The sequence below is a fragment of the Dermacentor variabilis genome, chromosome 6 (genome assembly GCF_050947875.1).
Source record: "Dermacentor variabilis isolate Ectoservices chromosome 6, ASM5094787v1, whole genome shotgun sequence".
In the NCBI taxonomy this organism is placed as follows: domain Eukaryota; kingdom Metazoa; phylum Arthropoda; class Arachnida; order Ixodida; family Ixodidae; genus Dermacentor; species Dermacentor variabilis.
In genome coordinates, this window is record NC_134573.1 from 64,109,027 (window position 1) to 64,133,152 (window position 24,126).

A 24,126-nucleotide genomic window follows, 5' to 3' on the forward strand; every position below is an offset into this window, starting at 1 on the left:
ACCAACGCCTGTGCCAGAAGTTTCGGGCTTGTGCATACGCTGCGAAGGAGGCGTTCGCAACGTACTTTGCACCTCGCGTTGGCCCTTCCGTTTAGAGCAGCCCCCCAAGATTACCAATTGCATCTACAACGCAAGCTTGTTCTTCTAGGTCTGGTTTCGTTCCTCTCGATTCTAAAGTGCGACGATGTCGCCTCATGTTCGCTTATGCGTGCTGTCAGAGTCATGCTTGAATTCGAGCGTGCTTGGGCCGTTTATCGTGCAAGAGTTTATCATGTGCCGTTTACCGCCTCATGTTCTGCCTTAAATACGAATAAGTATCCGCGTCTTCCAAACGTTAATTTTCGTAATCGAGTTATTCGCTCGCGGTACGATTGGAACCAGCGTCTCATCGTTAGCCCCTGAAGACGTGGCGGCACAGTACTTCGGTTTCATTCGAACACCTCGGTTTACTTTTTTTTTTAAATCTCACTGCGCTAGCGTTCGAACATTCTGAGACATGCGAGCAACGTCATTAAACAAAGCATCGATAGCACTACATCGTCCTTCGTAGCTCGAGTATGTTCGTGTCTATGCGTATCTTTTTCTCTGTCTTTCGGTCAGTGTTGATTGATATTGACAGTGTTTGATAGATTTGAGGTATGAGGTCCTTACGGCTGTGAGAATTTTTTTCTTCCGCATATATAACAATTAGCTAAAATGTCGCACTTGCATGGGTTGCTCGAAATTCGTGTTCTTTGGTGCAATGAGCGTGCAAGCTCTTTAGCAACAGACAAAATATTGAGATCACATGACCACTGAACGATGCTACAATTGTGTCCTGCCGGCGCGCGTGCTCAACGCGAGTGGACCAGCCTTCGAAACTGCTTACTTTGCTTCCATGTTGACCTCGCCTCTTCTGTAGAACCGCATAGCTAACCAATGACGTGTTTTCATTTTATTTCGATGGATTTCTATCGAAATAAAGTGCACGAAAAGTAACGTGACAACCTGCCGGAACACCTTCGCAACAACGTTGCCTTCCTAGCTCAATAACTTGTCATATTGCAGACGGGCGCAGCTGGAAAAGATCTGTAGATGATGTGCTAAAGGCTTTTTTTTTCTTTTTGATGGGACAAGCAGCAACGTGATAATACAGCTATAAAAAACTTCCTAGTAGTCTACGAGCGCCACTACCCTGGAATCTCAGAATCGAGAGCGCTACTGTTCCGACATGGTGCCTTGTAAAATTAGTTCCACGTTCGCCTGAAGTGGAATTTTGATATCTATAAGTGTATGTATATAATGACGGTTTGCTGCGCCTTGCTCACTTATATTCACTCGACCGCTTTCTCTCGCAGGTACTACATCCGGAAAAGGCCTGGAAATCGGCGTTGGATTCTCTTCCTCGAAGGTATTTTGAAAAGCTTTCTTTCGTTAACATTCGCATGGCATTGTGATCTACGCTGAAACTGGGGATATCATGTCCTTTAATCATTTTCAGCATGCGGGCCATTATGGCTCACTTGCTTTGGTAGTCACTGATCTTTTAACGAGAATAATTTTTTGCCGCATACCAAACACTTTGCCTTTGGCCAGTACTTACTGTTGTGGCAGGGGGTCCGAAGATGTCGAATCTAGTTTCATCGTGGAGGAGTATAAGTGAACGTGGGGCTGGGCCCTATATCCAGCACGTTTTACAAACAAGTTTACATTTACAAATTTGCCAGAAAATGCAAAGTAGTGCGAAAAAGTTTATGAAGAAGTTGTAGCAGCCGATCATTCCAGGTGTCCATCGCTTTTTTTTATGCCCTGCGTGGTCATTGATCAGTCATTCCCACCAATCCGGCGTCAGGAGACTTATGACATCAGGTCCCACCAATCCGGAGGTCTGTTGCCGTTTCCGTCCTAAGGGAGCCTTGTCGGAAAAGCACGCACATCACGGGGCACAAACGGGGAAAGTGGGATCGTACACTGACTCCGCTTGTCCACTGACTCCGCTCGTCGACTGACGCCGTCACCGGAGTGGACATGCCAATTTGGACGGTTGGCAAGTGATCGCCGTATTCTTGCACTATTTGCCAAAGCCTCTCCTGACCGAGGTGCTGACCGAGGGTCCACTGACCGAGGTGCTCCCGCGCTGGCTATAAATAATACTTTTTGAGAACCATTTTGACGAGGCCGTCGGCCCGTTGCCCACAGTCACGCTAGCCGTGACCGTAGGTCGTCGCAGGGTGAACGGCCGATCACAACAGTACTCATACAGCAGTGTTGGTTGGGGCCTTCTGTGGTCGTGCAACAAGAACCCATAATCGAATGAGAAATCAGGACGGCGCTGCCGAATCCCTTGACGGAAGCTTTTTAGCACGTCCCTGCGAGCTTTTGGTTTATGTCCTTCAGCTGCCGAAAGGCTACAGTAGCAAAAAATTCTACCAACATTCTCTTTGTTTATTATGGCAGTCGTTTCAATTGTTTGGAGGAAGGGGAGCCGGGAAACCGCCATTCAGCTATATATCACTTCGTTTGAAAGCCATACGTAGTACTAGGCTTCATCTTCAGAGATGCTCAATATAAATGTTGGGATAATTCTGGCACTTTATAAAAGCTCAGCAGCAATTGTTTGTCTGGTTTATTTTTGTTCGTATGCCAGTGCGAGGGACGACTTTTGTATTGAGCTTGCGTTTCCCTAACTCGTTGCTTGAGATCTAGTGAAACCATAAACTTTCAAATCGTCTGATATACGCACAGTGGCGCCGTGATTTTCAGGCAGTAGCTGCCCTACGTTTCACATTTGCAGTGATATGTCACGTTAGAGGGCGGCCAATTGCGGGATCGTCTTGCATCGCATCTCTGCCCTACCAAATCTTTTTGTGTCGTTCACATTCACGGCTTCTAGATAGTGTTCAGTCAATAAACCTGCAAGGCCATGTTCGATGTCTCACTAAAAGGTTTCCTGCAGATTACGGCAGAACCTTTATTCTCTGCACGGGGTCTGTGTTTATGACGTCACTTGTGTTGTCCAATGAAATGCGCAGACAGACCTAATAGTGGTTTGCTAAACAAGCCCTGCGATTTTACGTAGTGACCCTTCCAAGGAAATGAGTCATTTGAAAGCATACGAAGCGAGATCAAACCACCAATTCTTTTAGTTTAAATATCTTAGAAACGGAATTAACAGTCGGTCTCGGAACTTTTCTGACAGAATGTACACCTGCGCCACGAGACCAGCAGTGTCTCGATATTGAGAGCTTGGTGACACCCGCCGGCAACCATCGCATTCACCGATTCCCGCAGGTCATGAAATTCGTGTGTATATATATATATCTATCTATCTATCTATCTATCTATCTATATATATATATATATATATATATATATATATATATATATATATATATATATATATATATATATATATATATATATATATAAGTTCTTGTCTTCTCGCTGTATTACTGAATGCATTACAACTGCAAACACCGTCCTTTTTTTTTTTGCATAGGCGCCGCACATTCACATTCAACCGCGCAGAAGTGCTAAATGGTTCATAAATATATCTTGCATTTCAACGACAAGGGTCGTTGTGACGTGTAAGTGCGCCTGTGCTGAATGCGTCAGGTGAGCTATCGCAAATTCTAGAGAAATACCAAATCTTGGATATACGGTCCATACCGCGTTTGCTAGCGGAATGATCAGCGTCATCCCCATGGGTCTGTATTGTTTTCTTGCCCCTGTCTTCCTTATTTGACCCTGCCCCGGTGCCTGATCGGTCGATGGTACTCTGATCGTAAGCACGAGGTCGCTGTTTCGAGCGCCGGCCCTGGAGGCGTGCGAAACCGTTCATGTACCGTTGTTTTTTGTGCTCCTTTAAGAACATCAAGAGGTCAAAAGGAATCAACAACACTCAACGCTAGCGCCTCCATAGGTCAGGTATTTTTTTTTCAGGGTTTAGAGGGGAATGATTTATTTACTGACAGATTCACGTGAAAGAAGAATCTCGTATTGTTATTTTAGTTCATGAGTACTTAGAGCGTCTTGGTTCAATGTTCGTGCAGGGGGCTGGCACTGCTACGACGATAAAAGCTGCGCGGGCCGCTGGATGCGCACCCGCCAACTCATGTCATCTCTACAGTGGCCAGATAGCCGCCAGGGTAAGTAGCAGTGCTTGCCGTTATGCGGTAATGTATTTTTTTACATTCGCTTCTCACTTAGTTCCTGCCAAGTTTTGAAAAGGAAGCACACGTTGGCGCACGGACGAAGCTCATTGATCGAGGAACATTTCAATAAACTAGGCGCGCCGTGCAAGGGCCATATCCTGGCTTCGTACTAATTAATTTTGGTCAGTATTGCGCTAATGCTATCCCTGTTAAAGTATGAAAGCTCCCGGCCACGGCTGCCGCATTTCGATGGGGATGAAATGCGAAAACACCGGTGTACATAGCTTTAGGCGTACGTTAAAGAACCCCGGGTGGTCCAAATTTCCGGAGTCCCCCACTACGGCGTGCCTCATAATCATATCGTGGTTTTGGCGCGTAAAACCCCAAAAGGTAAAGTATGGAAGTGTCCAATTTAAGAGATCAGATAGAAGTCGCTTAACTTTCAAAAGTGGTCAACACGAAGAAAGTGAGGGATATTAGAAATTACAACGTGGGGAAACATTGAGGAAGCCGTAAAAAATGAACGCAGCATGAAATCAGTGACATGAAAACTTGGCGTCCGCAGCGATGGCTTAGCGGATTTGGTGCTGCACTGCCAAGCACGAGGTCGCGAGATCAAATCCAGGCCGCTGCGACCGCTATTTCATGGGGGTGAAATGTAAGAACGCCCGTGTGCCGCGCATTGGGGTTACGTTGAAGATGATCAAATTGAATCTGGAGTCTCACACTCATAATCATATATTGCCTCATAATAACATCGGGGTTACAGCACGTAGGACCCTAGAATTGATTTCACGAAAGCTTGGCATAGGACCCCCCAAGGCAAGATATAGGCACTGGAACCTAAGCAGGGTAATGTCATCAGCAATTTGGATGATGTCGTGAAAGCAGCAGAACAATTCTATACTGACCTGTAAGCAGCACGAAAAGATAGGATAACGGTCGATTTAATCAAAGCTAGCGGAAATATACAGGAAAGAGTAGCGACCCTTATACGTAATGCCTTATGACTTCAAGTGTACGAAAGAGCTCGAAGAATGCCAAAATTATACTGATTCATAAGAAGGAAGACGTTAAAAAACTGAAGAATTATAGGCCGATTAGCTTGCTTTCAGTATTGCTTGCAATATTCATCAAGATAATTTCCAATAGAATCAGCGCGACACTTGATATCAATCAACCAAGAGAACAGGTTGGCTTCAGGAAGGGATAGTTCAGAAAGGGAGGCGTTGGCAATACATTTGTCAGGAATACAGAATAAATTGACGGCAGAAGAACAGATTCCTTCGGTTTAAGCTGCTGTAGTGATACCCTCATTTATCAGAACCACGGCCGCTTGATGAGAAAAAAAAAGTTGCTACCTTCCGCGTCAGACGAGCTGCAAAAGGGGTGAGCGCAAGCATGGCCTCCGAGATTGCGCGCACTCGCAGCTTTAGCCTCAGCCGTCCTATTCGGTGCGCTCCCCAGCAAAAAACGCACTGCGGCACGTGTCCAGCCACCCATGGACGGCGCTGTGAGCTGAGGGCTTCAGCGCATGAGGAGGCGGCTGTCGAAAGCAGGCCACAATTCGCTGTTTTCGATAAACGCGGCAGACCATATCTTTCTTTCTTTTTTATCCAGCTGCCATAATGAGGGCAAAAACGAAAGTATGTCGTCCCAGGTACCGCGGACGTTTCAATGCCAACTGCGAAGTTATAACTGATTAGGCAGGCTCCTGTTTAACAACCGAAGCTTGCGTATCAGCTCAATATAAAGATCTACGTAGATCTTTAGGTAAACTTTCGTTAAAGTTCGACGTTCTTACATATTCGAGGGTAGAAAGGGGCCGGAATACCGTGCTGAGAACTTTGATCTTTTCCAGCTGTCGAAAACGTAATGTCGGTCTCAGTGGGCCACCTGCTGAAGCCCACAATGTTGGTTGCTTCTAAATATTGAAACGATGAATAACGCTACATCTGTGCAACAAAAATAGGCAAAGTCCTCAATATGGTTCCTTCTCCCGAATAGCGTTGGTAAACGAGCCGTAGCGCTATCTCGAAATGATCAGGATGAGGTGTCCTAAAACAATGGCACTCGAAATATTTGCCACAAAAATCCGCGCCCTCAGACCCGAACGCGAGGTGTGTGAACATTACGTCCATGCCCGTTGAACGTCGCACTCGAATGAGTTGCTGTCAAAAGAAAATCGCAACGACTAAAATATACGTTATCCTCGTTCTTATCTTTCAGTTGGTGGTATACTGTCAGCAAACAGAGAAGAAAACCAATACTGGTGGAATGCAAACCACGTGTGAGTTCTTATTTATGCTTACTTTCTGTCAATGACAGCTGCATTGTCCTGTGGAATTTTACACATTGTATGTGCCGTGAATAAACTAAGGAAGCGAAAGCAAGCATGAATGACAGAGCAGTCCCAGTTCAGTTTTTCGTACGATGCTTTACAGTTGAAGCGATGAATGAGGGTGCTTTATGACAGCAGCCCGACTCGGTTATGAATTAATCTGAGTGCGATTCAGAGTACTTAGTATATTTATTTCTTCTGTGCTAATTAGCACAGACGAAATAAATAAATAAGCAATTATCAAACTACTAGCATTACAAAATTCTTCGGAGTAATCAAACGTCATTAAAGACAATGTGCAGTTGGCCACATCCCTCTACAATGTGGCACTTCAAAATTTCAGTTAAACAGTGTAGATGTTGGACACTGTACATATTCCTTGCGCTGATCCAGAAAGCTGGTTTAAACATTTACTTATTATTCTGACAGGTTGGTGCCTTACTGTTCCAGCGATGCATGGAGCGGAGCGACAAATGGAAAAACTGAGAGTAAGTTCTTTAGTCCAGTACCGGTGCTGGCATGGTTAGAGTTGAATACATTCGCATGCTGGCGCATTTATGTATTTTATAGGTGCTAGAACGTGACGCTATTCCAAACTTTTCTATCCCAATTCTGAAATCAGCTCTCCACGATTGATCAAAAAAATTTTAGGGCACCCCCCACTACGCAAGTCTGCCACGCGACGTCACGAAAACTGCGATAGCCCCCCATCTGATATGACGTATACACAGTGATCAGGCATTATTATACCGAACAAGAGACAACTAGTTCTTTGTTATTTCTGATTTCCTAATTCTTTGTGACGCCTTTTCGTTGTTTGCCCTCTGTTATTGGGCAAAAGATTTCGGGCTGCGACCACATCGCCTGCCTGTCACGCCACGTCACAAAACCACGAAAATTCATCGCGTCAAAGTAGCGTGTAGGCATTAAAGATGCATTAATATGCCGAACAAAACTCACCTTTTTCTGAATAGCTGTGTACTGCTCTGTTCCGAAAGGATAGAAGGTGGCTGCGCGCTGATTGCCCAGACACTAGCTACTCGGAGCTGCTGAGATAATGCACTTATTTGTGTATAATAAACATATTTACGTGGCAGTACAACCTTAGCGAGCCCTTTCAGCACGTATGCAATATTGCTCAGCGAACTTCTTTCTTGAGAATTCCTTTAGCGCAATTATTAACCTTCTCTTGCACGCTGCCGTGATTTTCGACCGGCCACAGCAAGTTAAGTAAGGGGAAGCGGACCAATCGCAGACGCCGGCACCACTCCTCGTCCGGTTATCTATTTTCACTGCGCTGGCTCGGCCCCATCGAGGCCCTTTCCACTCGAGCAAGCTCCTCGCCTCTTGTCAGCCAATTAGATAAGAAAAAACTGATTATTTAGGCAATGTTGTTCGCTTTGAGAGCAGAAAAAAGTGACCCTTTATGAACCAAGAGAGTGTTTGATTGGGCTTTTCAAACAGCGCTGCGGATTACCACCCGATGCTTGCGTCGGTGGTTACGTGACATTGGAGTCAGGACATTGGAATAAAACGTATTGGAATGGTTTTAGTTTATAGGGTCCCGTGACAGTGAAACGAACCATGTAAATCGCTTTTCTATGAGAATACTCTGATGTTGTCGATGTGGCATTTTAAATATGTGTACTTTTCTAGTAGAAAGCGCTAGGAGCCGGCTACATGGTCTTGATGTAGAGCGCCTCCTCGGCTGCGCAAAGTGTGGGTCCAGTTCCCAACGCCGCCGGGCACCCACTCGTTCAAAATGGCTCAAGCGTACCCTGGCCTCGCATTCGTCTTTCTCTAGGGGATATACGTCTGGGAAAGGAAAATTCGCGTCAAAACTTTCGAGAGCACAAAGCAGGATAGGGCCGCTCCCTTGGCGGCAATTTTCGATATGGCTTCCCCAATGGCACCTATTGAGGCAGAGTCACGTTAGGGTTGAGGATGAACGCACCTTTCCAAGCATTGGGTAACGGCTGAGCACTAGGCCAGAAGCACGCTTGTGCCTATTTTACCGGTATGTACTCGGTAGCAGCACCTGACTCCCACAGTCGTAGCGGATGCTCTTCAACAGGGCCGTCTGTTGTTGGATAAGAGGCGACCAGAGATCACATCTCTCATATGAAATCTCTAGTGGGCCCGTTTTCGACATGTGAATCCCAATAAGAAGCCGAGCATCAGACCAGGAGACATATCTAACCATAAAAAAGAACTTATGGGTTTCCTGCGGCTCCCGGATTAGAACTGAGTACCTTCCGCAACCGAGGCGGATACTCTATCGCTAGGCCTTGTTGAAGAGCATCCGCCGAGGCTGGGGGGGGGGGGGGGGCAAGTGATGCCGCCGGGTATTATACCGCTAAAATATGTAAAAGCGCGCTTCCGCCCTGGCGCTCGGCTTTTGTGGAACCTCAACGCCTGGAAAGGGGTGTTTGTCCCCAATCCGAAGGCCTCCCCACTTCAATTGCGGCATTTCGGGCACCACATGGGAAACTGCCTATATGGTCGAAACCTCCTTTGTTTCTGCTCACGAGGGTTTCTGCGCTAATTTATGGCGCGGGCTACCTTCCCAAGCGCATCACGACAGAAGAAAGCTGAAGGTGAGGCCGACGTGCGGCTTGTGCTCATTTGAACCAGTGGGCACTCGGTGACGTGCCCCTACTCTGCACCTCGCTTACCCCTAATAGGTTTGTTGGCGCAGTAATTCGGCAATGTGATAGGCAACTCCCGTAGCACATTTTGCCCCGCGAAACAATGGGTATGCGCTCTCAAAGTGCAAAACATGACTTGCTTAAGTTGCGCAAAGAGTGCGTGCTTTGCATATTTTCTGGTGTCTTGGATGGTCAGTGTTTTCCTTGACTACAAAGATAAAATAAATACCTAAAGATTCCCATCTATCTAAAATGACGTGCTTTCTTGCATGGCGATTGCTAAAAATTTATTAAAATTATTTACGTACCATCAAGTGAACAGCATAAGTTGCCATTTATGCTTCGTTGTTTTACACTGGATTCCTTCCACTGTTCCTACTTGAAATCATGCGATGAAATCAACGTACGAGCAAAGTAGGGGTCACATTGGCTGTTTTTTTTTAAATTAATGTAATCGGTTTTAGGTTAGAGCTGTGGTGGCAAAATGAACTTTCGTACTACGAATGAGTCGAATCGCTGCAATGTGTTACAAGTCGACTGCTATGGTAGCTTCGGTTATCTACTAGTATTAAAGCACGTTAGTATGAATGATCTATTGATGTTTTAAATATGTTGCGTGAAAAGCTGCGAGTTCAGGTATTCTGTATAGGCTGTGCATACGTGCACCAGCACTCACGTGTACATAAAAACGACTAGACATTCTCTATTATCGATATTGAGCATGTTAAAGCTCACTTCACTGTTTTTCATTCTTAATCCCGGGAAACCTCTCTGCTTTTATTAAATAGGCTTTGTGTAACCAGTGATCACATCTTCAAACATTTTGAGAAACTATACCTTGTGAGTGTCATTTTTGTATATTAAATGTATCAGTAATATTTTGAAGGCTCTGTTCTCAAAAACGCGCGACGGGTGCATGGCGTGCATTACAGTAGGCGGAGCGTCAGCACTTCAAGAAAGGCAAACAAAACCAACCTTGAAAAATTGCTCGTGCGATGATTCAACGATGATTTCATTTATTCTGCACCATAAATCGACCCAGGATATCTATGATACTTGCCTTTTCTTTGGTTTTTAATGGTTTTCGTGTACCTGGGCCACGTAACATGCGAGTCATGTTCAGAGGTGCCACCAGCTTATTAATGTTTCTGCTTTTTTTACATAGGGTTGGGAAGCTCCAACTAAGGTGATTCGGCGTATGTTTTTCAAGGTAGGATAAGCATTCTGTTTTGAATCCTTTTGCAGCTCTCACAATGCCGCACAGCAACCAGTTTTGTTTCGTTGTGTCATCATGCATATGAACAGTATGTTGCGGCGCTACGTAAAGTTATGTTGTCGCCGTAGTTAACGTACCTAGCTCGCTCAAATGCTGCATAATGCAATTCGGGCTACGCAACAAGTGAAAAAGAGTGCCACTACGGCTATTACTGCAATTTCTGTATTCTGTAAGGTTATTCTGGCATTTGCCTCCGGTCATATGCCACTACATGCCCTACATTGCTATTACGTTGGTTTTGAAAGTCAGTGTACATTTGTTTGAAGCACGAAGTGCTACGCGGAATAGAATGCTATAGCAATCTGGAGGGCTGCTTACGGACAGTAGGTCACTAAAACATCGCTACGTGTTGTCGTCGCTACAACTTTGCGGCTGGCGTAGAGAATTTCATGCTTTTGTTGAAAATTCTGAAATGACAGGTACCATCGTAAATTGCTTATTTTGTCCCATGTATTCGAATCAAAATGTCAGTGTTTGATGGTGTGCAGAAAACGCTCGAAAATGATTCGCGCTTTACGTGCATCAAAGCACGAGCTATTTATTAGATTAGGTGTTCTAGAGATAGCACTACAATCCGTCATGGTAGAATGTTATAAAAGTCGTACTACTAGACATCGTACGGTGTTGGTCAAGGCTGTTGATGAGGCAACAGTAGTAGTCCAAATGGCAGAAGCTTTTCACAAAAATGAAGTAATAGCGGACATTTTCAGGACTTGATAATTGTTTATACGAGCTTTTTGTGTACTTGACAAGGAACTGAATGAGTGCTTTGGCAAATAACCATCATTCAAATTGTCCATTTAATAATTACTTTGCCTTTTAATTACAGCCGGCTATGCCTTTATGGGGTCTCTCATTCTGCAGTCTGTCGTCCGCGAATTGCTTGGACGAGGACTTTATGAAGGCAAATTGCTGCTGCTCGCCGGAAGCAGGTAGGGATAGCAGCTCATACATACGCCAAACGGAGGTGCTCCTCTCAATAAAATTTCACAACATAACTTTTGATTTACTTGTACTATATTCCAATGATATTGTACCTATACTTATGTCAATCACTTTCATAAGTTATTAAATCCGCAATGACACCATTTATGCTAAATTTTTGGACCTTATCAAGTGCTGCAAGCTTTGACTTATTGTAACACAGTGGTGATTTGAGCACGTTGGAACGGTTCAGTCAGGATGACGACCAGAGCTCTACACGAGACAAGAGACAAAAAGCAAGCAGGCAACGAGGATATTGCGTCATTGTTACCATTTTGGTTTTTTGTCCCTTGTTTCGCATGCCGCGTTGCATGGTCACCATTAGGAGCAATTCTAGATACTTCAAACGATGCAAGGCAAAACTAGCCGCATGACCTGTGGAACCCTGCATCCGTAAAGCATCTTTCCATTCTTGCACTGCTGTTACATGTCACTTTCATGACGAGTTTAGCTGTTTCTCTCGCAAGTCAACGCAGCTGCCCTGATAAGCGCAAGCACCTTTGTGATACAAAGTCACGCAATCGTTCAACTTCGCATTCCCTGCAGTGCTCATGCAGTAGCTTTGTGGGAGGCGGCGCGAAGAGGTAGCCGTCGCTGCCACGGTTTATTTAAGTCGGCCAACCATGGCGCCGCGGGATTCCAGGAGCGGCCGACACCGTGGTCGCTCAGTTCGATCGCGCTAGCTTGTTCTATTCTCACGCTATGTGTACGCGAGCCCTCTTCTTTTCCGACTTTGGAGGCGGTAGTCGCGACGCTACAGGGCCTCTCTTCTATTGGGAAGCGCGATTGAAATAAAGACCAATGGTAAAGTCAAGGTAAAGGAGTCCAGGTAAAGTGTGCAGATGGTGTCATTGTTGGTAGTGTCGAGTTTGCGTAGTCCGGGAGAGATGTACCAGGCAGCACCGACAGCATAGGTTCTGAGCGAGGCGCAGCCACAGTGGTACCGTAGTGCGAAATCATGACTTGCCCTAGGTTCTCATAGATGCTCGAGCCCGTAGAAGTCGGATCTCTAAAGGTAGACGATCTGGTGACTCGGGACTTGCTTGGAGAGAGCGAAAGGGTTGGGCACTCACGATGTAGACTTAAACGTGATTCTCGAGCTGAAGAAACCAGATGGTACAACTGCTCCTGCAAAATTTTTGTAGGCCATGCATCCGCGGAAGGTGCATGCACATAAGATCGGAAAGCTCGCTTGCTGCTGCTTGCGGTGAAATCCCGAATGCCAATAGCATCAGGGTTGCGGTGGTCGTTGAAGGCATCATAAAGGTTGTGCTTGTGTTATCGCGATGCCTGCAAAAGTGAAATTTGCGCCTAGTCGAGCCCGTGGCTCGACTAGGCGCAAATGGGTGATGAGTGACGTGCCCCGGAACGGAAAGCGGTCAGCTTGTGGAAACTTCGAAGGAAGGACAACGACGGGCCGTAGAGTAGCTGAAAGCGCTCGCGTTTGGCCCAGTGATCTCCTTAGGAAGAGTCGTCGCGCAGCTGCCTTTGAGCTCGGGAGGAGGCTTAGGGACCCAGTAGAGGTTTGATGCTGGGTCCGGCGCATGCTGATGATCGGCAAGGGTAGACGCAGGCGATGTGGGCCGACAAGACGCGGAAAGACGCGACAGTTCAAATGGCGAGGGCTGTTATGAGTGATCGCTCGGGGTAACGTAGTGAGGAAGGACGACTGTCCGCAAGTCCGCATAGACGTTGGGGCCGGGAGCTGACAGCCGGAGCCTGAAACCTTGTTGAGAAGGAAATAGCGGTCCGCCTGGACGAACCAGATGTCCGGCATGTCAATGTAGAATTCCCGGACACCTTACAATCGCGGCACGTCTTCCAGACCGCGTGAGGCTACAGTCACTACTCGGTAGAGTGGGTGCGGTGCGCTGACGCCGGAATGGCTGGGGTCGGTCGTACACAGTCACCAATTTGCGGGAGGTGGCGCGAAGAGGCAGCCGCCGTTGGCACCGTTTATTTAGGCCGGCCTGCCATGGCGGCGGAATCTTGGGAGTAGCCGCTCAGGGCGAGCCCGCTAGTGTGTTCTATTCTCGCGCTATCTGCACGCGAGCCCTCTTCTTTGCCGGCTTTGGAGGCGATAGTGGCGCAGCTAAAAATTCAATATGTATGGACCTCCTTACGAATGCCTTGAGCAGAGAAATGATATACTATTTCCCAGCTCCCCTCTGTTCCCACTTTTCTGGGGAGTAATTAACAAGATAATGAAGTTAACAGGCAAAAAAGCAAACCGTATACGAACGTGCATGAACATATTAAGGAATCAATTCGTCCACACCGGTGGTATTTTTGTAGAAAAAATCACCTCTGTTTGTTGCAATCGAACCAAAATTTTCTCCTGCTCACATGCCACTGATAGCCTTAACTCAATCTGCTTTGATGGGTATTCTGCATAAACATTCTATGCCACATAAACATCTGTAAATCCACAGGTAAACAGGTAGTAGAACAAGTAGTACAGCGTCAATATGATCTGGGGTAAAAGTTATCAGTAAAATTAAAACTGCTGGGTTTTCTCTATGCATATTTAGTGCTTCCTTATCGTATTAGCTTAGCAAAACTTGATAGCCATGTGGTGAATAGCTAAATGGCGCTTGCTGGCTTTTATAGCGTGACTATTGTCTTCGGCCGACAAGATAATAGCCGTCGTACTATTCATTCAGCCATTGGATTTTGTTAAACTCGTTAAACTTGCACTGTTAAAATGGTGCTCTCAGTTTGAGTAGTTTGCTTCTCATAATAATGCACAATTCATTACGTACCAACCGGCTGGCTCTTTTCTGTCTGTTTTCTCACGTAAGTACATTGCTTAAAGAAGTGCATACATTAAGACGCTGTCGGCTCCACGTTTTTCTTAAATGAAAGCGACCTTGTGAGAGGTAAACGAGCTAGCTTTAGTTTTCACCCTACTATATACTTTAACGTGTACATGCTTTTGTTGCTCGTTTAATTGCTATTCTAAGCAGCCAATTAGGTGATGAAATTTACGATTTCATTTAGTGCCTGTGCAGCGTTTTCTAAAGCGCATGTTTCTTTGAGTGCGCAATGTAACAGAACCGAGGAACCAGGCATGTTCTCTTCCTGTGATTCTCTTGGATCCTGAACACTGGACAAGCTATAAGCTCTGTAATGAAACCTGGATGATCTCGTGTTCACTTTCTCATCTGCTTTCACTGAAAACTGGTAGAGGAAACCGGCTTCGTATGTCTTGCGCAACACCAGGCACGTGAATCCACCATTTTCGTTTGCCTGTGCAGTGCTGGTGGCGCAGGCGTTCTGCTGAACGTGGACAGGATCGCCGATCTGCTGGCGTCCCTCGGCTCAAAAGTCAAAGTCCGCGGTGTGGTAGACTCAGGATGGTTTCTCGATAACGATCCCTTCGAAGCAAGGGAATGCCTGGAACCTTACTCATGCGCACCTGTGGAAACTATCAAGCGTGGCATCAGGTGAGCACCCATGGCAGCGTCAAATTCCACTAGACTGCACTTTCCTCAGGCAGCTTGTATCTCTATTTAACAAGACGTAAATTTTGAGGAACAGTTTATGCCATTGAATCTGTACAGTATTTACACGATGCGTAGGCGTCATTCTATGTAGAAGCAGGTGTGTGTTGCTTCGGCATGTTGCATCATTAGATCACGAAAAACAAAATGCTATTCGCTTGCAAAAAATCGCTAGGTCGTAGTTTAAATTCTCGGAACACCGACCTCACTTTCCCGTGGTGCAATGTAAAATCAAGAAATTACACAACGTGCCTTAAAAGGAATTTCAAGGTGTCTCGTGTTCTCAGAAGTAATTAGTGGCCCGCACTTACATTTTCTCTGATACCATACAATGTTGATTAGCGGCCTCAAACCTCGTCATTCTGTGACTCGAGCGAATCGTGCCGCCAGTGATCAGATTATCTCTTTCTTTTCTCTTTTTCAGGTTGTGGAACGGCCAAGTTCCAGACCGCTGTAGGCCACTATACTCTGATTATGAACAATGGAGATGCTATTTTGGCTACAGGATATACCCTACTCTCAAAGGTTGGTACTTTTGTCTCCCGAGACGCTGATAACTCGCTGTTATATTGAACTTCGGAGGAACACGTGCGAAAATATTTACATCAAATTCGCGAAATATCTCATTACGTAAGCATATAGGTCCAACCTTGCGTGTCAGGGTAAAACAATAAGCATCAACACGCAAGACTGCAGCACCCTACCTCATGGCTACAGTTCTATTATTTATAGTTGTATTATTCCCTATGAAGCAGAGTTACGTAAGAGACCGCTATCTTATGCTGCAGTGTTTAGCAGCCAGACAAAACGCTACCAGAACACTATCCCGTGCTTAACACTCCAAGGTTATTACATTATTAAGGTACGGTTGTCACTAATTGTTTTTTCATATATATTTGAACGCCTTGAAACCAGCGTTTGATTGGAATATAGTGCAGTCAATCAAACATCTTTAGCTTTCCTTTAGACTTGTGCATTCCTGATTGGTGCAGTCTATGTAACGTTTATAGAAAAAAAGAGGTCGTACAAATTATTTAAGTCTGTGAAAAGTTTTTGAATGTTGCCGACAGTAAGTTTAAGGCCATAAATTCAGAAGCTGTCTGTAAGGACTTTCTAGAATTCACAGGGAAACATTCCTAGCCCATTGACACGCTGGGAAAATTTCATAGGAAACAGGAAACGGAACTACCTTTCGCTTGACGATGATTTTGGCGTTCTTGTTGGTTTTCCGCACTAATACTTGCAGAGTATTTTGGTTAATTTCGCCAACGTAAATTTAGAAGAAGCTTGAAATCACCATCTGTGTACTAAATTTTTCGGCAAGCGTACCAGTATACTACAGAGAAATATATTACGTTTGTGCGTGTCGCTAGTTGCCACGCCCCATATGGGTAGTTTTGGCTTGTTAAATTATAGCACCAGCGAAAATTGTATGGGTTGAAACTGTATTGCGAATAGTATGCCAAGACTGTTCTCACATGTGAACAGCACGAACGCAAAGCCATGTTATCGGCTGCGCTGAAATAAACACAATTATGACGCGGAGACCTTCGAGTTGGCTTCTCTGCTAAGCAATTGTGCTTTCAGTGGCAGTACTACGTGGATAACGGTGCGAGTGGTGTACAGATAATAGTTGCGAGGGCCGCATACAGGAACACTAGTATATTTCCGGTACATGCGCGTGATGCACGCCACCAAAGGCGGCCACTACCTACTATAGTGCTTTCAAATGTTGTCAAGAGAGACCCAAGGCGGGAAATCCTCACCGCTCAATCAGAACCGCAGCACAGGTGGGTGTTTAAACTTTCGTTTTCAGCTTGCTTCGGCGCTTCCGAAGCACCCGACGTGGCCGCTATATATTATTCCTTTCGGAACGGACTTTGTTGCCATTTTAGTTCCGCTGCTCGAGAGCAACGGGTAACAGAATTCGTTGCTAGGTTAGTAAGGGCCCTATAATGTAAAACTATTCCAACATGTTTTTATTCCAATCTTCTTGCGTCTACTTTGCGTAACTGCGGACGCAAGCATCGGGCGGTCACCCGCAGGGTTGTCAAGACCAATCAAACCTTCCCCTCGTTCGTAGGAGGTCACTTTTGTTTGCTTGAAAAATAAATAACATTGCCTACACTGAGCGGCTTGTCTTATCTAATTGGCTGACAAGATGCGAAGAGCACGCTCAAGTGCAGAGGGATTCGATAGGACCACCTACTGCACTGAAAATCGATAACCGGATGAAGAGGGTGGTGCCGGCGTCTGCGATTGGTCCGCTTTCCCTCACTTAGCTTGCGGTGGCTAGTCGAAAATCGTGGCGCCATGCAACGGACGCTTAAGAATTACGCTAAAAAGAATCCTCAGCAATGAAGAATTGGCAGAACGAGGTCGTAAACGTGCTGAAAGTGCTCTAATACGTTATTCGGCCATGCAGAAAGATTTATTATACAAAAATAAACCCATGCTCTCCGGCAGGCGCTAGTAACCAGTGTCTGGCGATCGGCGGAAGCTATATATTATTCCTTTCGGAACGGGGCAGCCTGCGGCTATTCAGAAAAGCATTCAGTTCTGTTCGGCATATTACTGCATCTTTAACGTTGACACTTCACTTTGATGCGGTGAATCTTTACGCTTTTGTACCGTCGCGTGACAAGCAGGTGAAGTGGGTGCAGCCCAAAATCTTTTAACCAATAGCCGAGGGATAACGGAGAAAAGGCGTCGAATCAGAAATAACTATTTTTATTTTGTTCGGTCAAATCATGCATAATGAGTGTCGACACGTCATATCAGATGGGGAGCTATCGCGGTTCTTGTGACGTCGCGTGACAGACAGGTGAAGTGGGGGGGGGGGGTGTCGGAAAAAGTTTTTGACCAATCGTGTAGGGCTGATTGCAGACTTAGAATAGAAAATTATGTTATAGTTTTACGTTATAGCGCCCTCGCTTCATGCTAACAAGTGAATACTGGAAAGCGCAGTTTCAGAACGTGACAAGAGAAGACATCGACGCATGAGACCTTTTCTTTATTTTAGCTGCGAGTAGCGCTTGTCCCGTGCGTCAATGTTTTCTCTTGTTCCGTCTTGAAACTGCGCTTACAAGTATTCATTTGCTAGCTGTCGGTTTGTCCGCCTATTTCGTTATTCTTGGTGGTCATTAGACAGTTCTAGGTTTTGTGCACCCAGAATTAGGGAACGTGGACAGCCGGGCACACGAAGAACGCAAAACAGTAGCAGGGGCTATCTCCACCAGTGGAAAAGCTGGCGCCACCGTCGGCGTGACGTGGCATGAGGAATCACGTGGACACAGCGGCCACGTAGGGTGCTTCGGAAGCGCCGAAGCAAGCTGAAAACGAAAGTTTAAACACCCACCTGTGCTGCGGTTCTGATTGAGCGGTGAGGATTTCCCGCCTTGGGTCTCTCCTTGACAACATTTGAAAGCACTATAGTAGGTAGTGGCCGCCTTTGGAGGCGTGCAACATGGTAGGCTACTGCTCGGTGCTGCAATGCCGGACGTACACAACGGAGACGTAGGATGAGAAGCTGCGGGAAGCTAGGCTCGCGAAACTTAGAACCGGCAGACAGGCATCGGCTACAACTCGAGTGTGCAGCAAGCACAAACGCGAGGGAGATTTCTAATACGGCCTCGGAGCTGCGATGTTCAGTGAGTAGCAGAAAGCGCGCTCTGAGACGCTCGGTCCGCGCGCGCTGCCCGGCTAATGTCACTAAGTTTTGGCCTATGAACTTGTTGATGCTAGATGCTAGTAAGTTCACAGTAATGGAAAGGGAACCACAAAAAGCACATAAAAATAGGCATGACATATGATCACGCTTGTGTAGCACCAAGGAAATGTGCTGGAATAAATAAACGAAGCAGCGGGTAATTGCTCGCTAAGAAGACCGATAAACCTACAGTGCGAGGCAACTTGAAAAATAATGGTATTTAAACGTCCAAGACCTTAGAAAAAACAAGAAGATTCAATCATCGTGACGGGACATCTCAATTGCAAGTCGTCCAGGTAGGTCTCAAAGTCCTTAGTTATAACGAAATTATTTTTGAACAGCTCTGATAGTTTCCGCGCAACATTGGTTGCTTGTGTGCTGTCAAATGCTCATACGCTGCGGCCTAGAGCTCGGAGCACGATGCGAAAACGCGTTCACATCGAGAGGGAAACATTGTGCGCGTACATGGATGCAGACGCGCAGTCGGCCATGCGAAGACATGCGATCGCTGCGTTGTGGCCTCATTCTGTTATACTCCACTTAGTTACACAGACAGCCCACTATGAGAACATATATCACATAGTTTTCTGAAAGCGTTTTCCTACCTTTCAGGCAAGAAGCCAGTTTGGGAAACTCCATCGCGGCGACCGCGTCCAGGGGCGTTCACTGAACGTATTCGGTAAAGACATAGCGTCTGTAAACCATTCTGTGCTTTCAGTTTGCCCAAGATAATTATTTCGACAGGTAAAAACTTCCCTCGTTTTGAGAGTACTTACAGAAATGCCCTGGAGGGCTGCCGCGTGGTGTCCTTATTGAGCGCCGTAAGCAAAACTTGCGAGGAGCGCGCCGCGTGATACCTCAGACTATGCAAGGGCGCCGCTTCCGACAGATGGCGACTCCGTAAGTCCTCGCCCCCAATACCAAGTGAAGCGAATTGAGCACAAAAAATCTCAAGCAGGGTGTGGGGCTTTGCGTACGCAAAGAAGCGTGTGTGCGTTATTTATTAAGCCCCCTTTATGTTAGTCTGGTCACACCATTCTGCTTTCCGACTGACAAGCCCGGCGATTAGTGGTTGTGTTCTTCCGCAGCTCGCACTCGGCGTATGGCGGAAAGCGACGCAAAACATTAAGCGCCGCAGTGGATTTTGTGGGTTACAGCACTTCGACTTTGAATTAGGGCCATGCAACAACGTGTTCAAATTGCTTCAAAAGTGTGACAGAAATGCGTACATCTGGCAAATATAGAAAAATTTTCATAGACTCGTTTTAACTATAGGATCAGGGCACCGCATTTCGACGCCTGCAAGACGAGGACATAAAACAGACCGATATGTGCAGTGTCACGATAATCGTGAGGGGCGAAAGCTTCCAGTAAAATAGCAGCTCGAAGAGTAGACAAGTCCGATGAATTCTTAATGAACTTTAGTCGTATTGATCCCTAAGTGCATTCAGTGGCAGTGATCGATAAAATAGTGGCACGAAGCATATTCTGTGTGGAGAGAGTGGGGCGAAAAATGGCCGTGAATGCCGCTAACGGAATAATCCCAGCGTCCCTAACCGTGTTAACGGCTAGCTGTTCGTGAGGGTCTCGGACGTCGAAGCATGATAGGTGCAATCTACTTTTATAGAATATCATGCAGATGAACAATTGGATCCAAATTCGAAACTTCTCTCGCAATTTGTGAAGCGGTTTCTGAGCGAGTTATGTTCTGCGTCATATTACCTGAAGTAGGAGTTGAAACGTTTTATATGCCTCTACAGTTCTGTAGTTGCTTTGGCGAGATCACGTGCTGTTTAACATGAAGAACAAATGTGCGACGATTACGACACTACTTAATGCGAAATATGAGCGAAGCTGTATACGTGTTTTCGTTTCGCGATATATTCAAGCAAAGTATTCGAGACCGAAGTCACCGCACCGACTTTACAGTGGGCCAGTCCCGTCAGCGCCTTGGCAGAGGGAGGGGCAGTATGGGAACGCTGACATGATGAGCAGCATCACAGCCAGCTGCGTAAGACGATGGCGGTGAACGCGCAAGCAGTGGCACGAATGCGTTCGCGTGGTTAAGCAGAGGGATGGCGACGCTCCACGCACAAACAGCCGCCTGAGAACTCCGCTCTAAAATAAACATTTAGGAGATGAAACAGCATTCCGCAGCATGGCCACAGCTTCACTGTAGCAGTCGCCTACCATACAGGCATTTAATATAACTGCATTGAATTCTAGTCAAGTGCTAGAGCTGCAAGTCAACTTGAATGCTGCGATCTATTACGCTCTACCTTAGGGATCAGTGAGAGCACTACCGAAACTTTTACTGCGACTAATTGCAGAACAATGCACGAAAACAGGTTTTCGTACCTGCGCGTTCTAAAAAAATCTGTTTGATACATAACTATCTTGCTCTGCTGATCTACGAAACACATCCACACCTAATGTGTCTTTATGTGTAACGATAAGTTTATCATTTATGATGTTCTATTTGAGTGATGGCTTTGAGTGCGCACGCAAGATGTAATGTGGAGCAGGCTGCGCACCGATGCCGTGGGGTTGTCGCAAAAACGAAATTGAAGGAAGGGTTTTTGTCTATAAAAGAATATAGTTCATTGTACGTGCGCTAGTGTAACACAAACACATATACAAGAAAGTGCACAGGAAGGGCGCTGTCACGCGAAATATATGTGTTAACTATTTGCTACATGTGCACCGCAATAAAAAGAAATCCGAGGACACCCAAGCACTTCTTATGAGTTCTGAATGTGAACGCATTAACGTCTAATTGAACTCCACTGAGTGGTCCTTCGAGTTTTTCTGCGGGGTATGTTATCGAGTTTTGCAGATCCGCTGCCGTCTCACTGCATCGCATCGACGCATCTGCACTTTGCATTTCTGTGCTAACTGTTCACTATACGTTCCTCGGGGCTCATCACCGATACTCGCCGCCGACTACGCTCGATGTTTTCGAGCCAACAGACGCTGGCGTTCGTAGTCACACTTCACTGCATATCGAAGACGTTCTGCGTCGCGCTGCCCTAGCTGCGCCGTCGAGGTGCGCAGGTGACGTGGTGTCGCGGCGATGCCCTCTCCCTTCAAACTCCTGGTGCGCTAGGGCGGCAGCAGGCGTTCCGATTCTACCGCTCTGCTCCGTCAAAGTGCGCTCATGGCACGGCGCCCCAGCCAAAGGGAATTCTTAAGTGCAGTTTCGCTGCTGCAGACGAAGTCGATTTTTTCGCTCAGGGACTCATTTGATGCTTTCGCATAAAAATGAATGCTGATCCCACGTATTGTGCGAATCAAGGCTAAGCGAGGCATTCTTCAGGTACCTGATTCTCGAGTATGACTGAGGCTTCGCAAAATACCACCATTGGTGCAACGCGTCTGCTTAAGAAATCAAGACGTTACAGGCATAGCCAGCGCTACAAGGTAGATAGAGACTGGCAAGAGGATCGCACGATGGCTATGATGGCAACGACGATGGCATGACTCCGTTATCGCACAGCGGAAATGTAACGTTATAGCCTATTTCGATACCACTTTGGGTGATCCCGAATTTTGTGCGCTGAGGAAACTGCCTTGATTTTAAAGGTGGCGCACTGTCACTGATGCCATGGATGCCTTTGGTACCTAAAGGGTACGCTGGTTTGATTACAACCTCGGACATGTAATATTTTTGTTGAAAAAGCCACAAACGAGGCGAGGCAGGAACCTACCTACCTACCGCTAGGTGAATTCTAAAATGCAAAAAATGTCAAGGAATGGTAAAAAAATGGACTCAAGTAAAATAAACGAACTTGGTCAGCAGGTATTGGTGGGTGAGTCGGTTACAATTATCATTGCAAAGGCAGCGAGCTCACTTGCTGAGAGAGTGACGAAAACTAAATCACGCAAACACAGCGCTCGTGTTCGTGCGATTTACTGTTCGTCTATGTCTGTTAAAAACTAAGAACCTGTGGCGAGCCTACCTTAGTACAAACCTTACTTATACAGAACTTTGACCAGAAGGCAGAAATGACACGTTTCTCTTTTCTCGTATTCCTTTTGCAGCACCAACATTTGTATTTCAGTGGGTGTTTGACGAAGCACAGATGGCTGTGAACAATGTCGCTGCCCCTTCAAGCAAGGCCCACTGGGACTACATTCATGCCTTGGGCAGCAAGCTTCGTAGCACTCTCATGAATGTGACGTAAGCTCAACTTCATTACATTCCACATATCAATACCATGCTCTGAAACAATATACTGAGTGCTCAGCTGTAAGGCACCAAGATTTAAAAAACGTGGGTTATTCTACATGAATAAGACCAAGTGCAGGTTGTTCAGGGCCTTGTAGAGGAAGCGCGAATAATTATTATTCCCTGGAATATAGTTATTTATTCAGTACATGTTATCTAACTTTTTTAATAGTTATGACAGGGAAAATTGTAGTCGACACGAATGTAGCACGAAGCTAGAAATGAAACTCATATGAGTTTCTCAGAAAGACTGTTGCTCTAATTTTCAAAACATCTATTGCGCGGTGGCAGAGATTCATAACACGCGTTAAAACGACGTGTTTCCAGCAACGTACACATCGCGTGTTTACTTTTTCCTACAAACAGAAAGCCCACGAATAGCAGCGCACGGAATAGCAGCGCCGTCAAACAGTCTTAGTGCGAAAGCGTTGCTTTAAAATTCCTTAAATAATGATGCCTAACAAAGATGGCGCTTGAGAGTTATTCATATTATATCTAGTACCAAGCCGTAACTTACGATGTCTGTTCTGTTGACTCGTATCTCAATGAACAATCATATTTACCTACCACATTTTGCAACTGCTCATGAAAATGCAGCAATCCTACTCTCTTTTCAGGGCTTTATTCGCACCGTCTTGTATTTCACACGAGATTCTCACTAAAAGGTAAGTTTATTCCCCTCGTCAGGGTGCATTTGGTTCCGAAAACATACAGACGCAACTTTAGCAGAATTCAAGCTAAATTTCTTTGAAAGCACCTGTTGATTACCCTCGCCCTCGACACATTCTTCGTGTATTTCCTGAACACCAATGTTCACTTGTTTGCAACTGGAAATTGAAACGCACAGCTGAGTTTATGCTGAAGGACCCATTTGAGGCTTTTAAAAGGAATTATCGTGTTTTACGTGCCAAAACCACGATATAGTTATGTGGCACGCCTTAGTGGGGACTCCGGAAATTTGGACCACCCGGAGTTCTTTAACGTGCACCTAAACCTAAGTACAACGGGTGTTTTCGCGTTTCGCCACCATCGAAATGCGTAAACACCCGTATACTTAGATTTAGTTGCACGTTTAAAGGCCATGATGGAATGGATGTAGATGAACTGTATTCGCGAGTAGCTGAGTGGTATTGAGAAAGGGCTCAGTTTATTTTTACAGTGAAGCGTTTAGGGGAGTTCCTCAGCGGTTTTTCATACGATGGCCCGGTGGTATCAAGTGTTAATCGAGTAATACTTTGCAAAGCCCCGAATTTGGTTGGACACGTAGTTATCGATGATCATAATAAAAACGTCACCTTGTGTAT

General features: G+C 45.8%; 1 protein-coding gene across 1 annotated transcript in view; it reads left to right on the forward strand.

The window, feature by feature from the left end:
• LOC142586158 (palmitoleoyl-protein carboxylesterase notum1-like) overlaps positions 1–24,126 on the forward strand; it is a 62,283-nt gene that overhangs the window by 27,235 nt on the left and 10,922 nt on the right. Inside the window, exons 3-12 of the mRNA XM_075697411.1 lie at positions 1,338–1,390; positions 4,032–4,127; positions 6,363–6,423; positions 6,904–6,962; positions 10,288–10,305; positions 11,228–11,330; positions 14,640–14,828; positions 15,310–15,410; positions 22,636–22,774; positions 23,440–23,487. Of these exons, the coding sequence (XP_075553526.1) occupies positions 1,338–1,390; positions 4,032–4,127; positions 6,363–6,423; positions 6,904–6,962; positions 10,288–10,305; positions 11,228–11,330; positions 14,640–14,828; positions 15,310–15,410; positions 22,636–22,774; positions 23,440–23,487 (867 nt within the window). The remainder of the gene's footprint in view (positions 1–1,337; positions 1,391–4,031; positions 4,128–6,362; positions 6,424–6,903; positions 6,963–10,287; positions 10,306–11,227; positions 11,331–14,639; positions 14,829–15,309; positions 15,411–22,635; positions 22,775–23,439; positions 23,488–24,126) is intronic.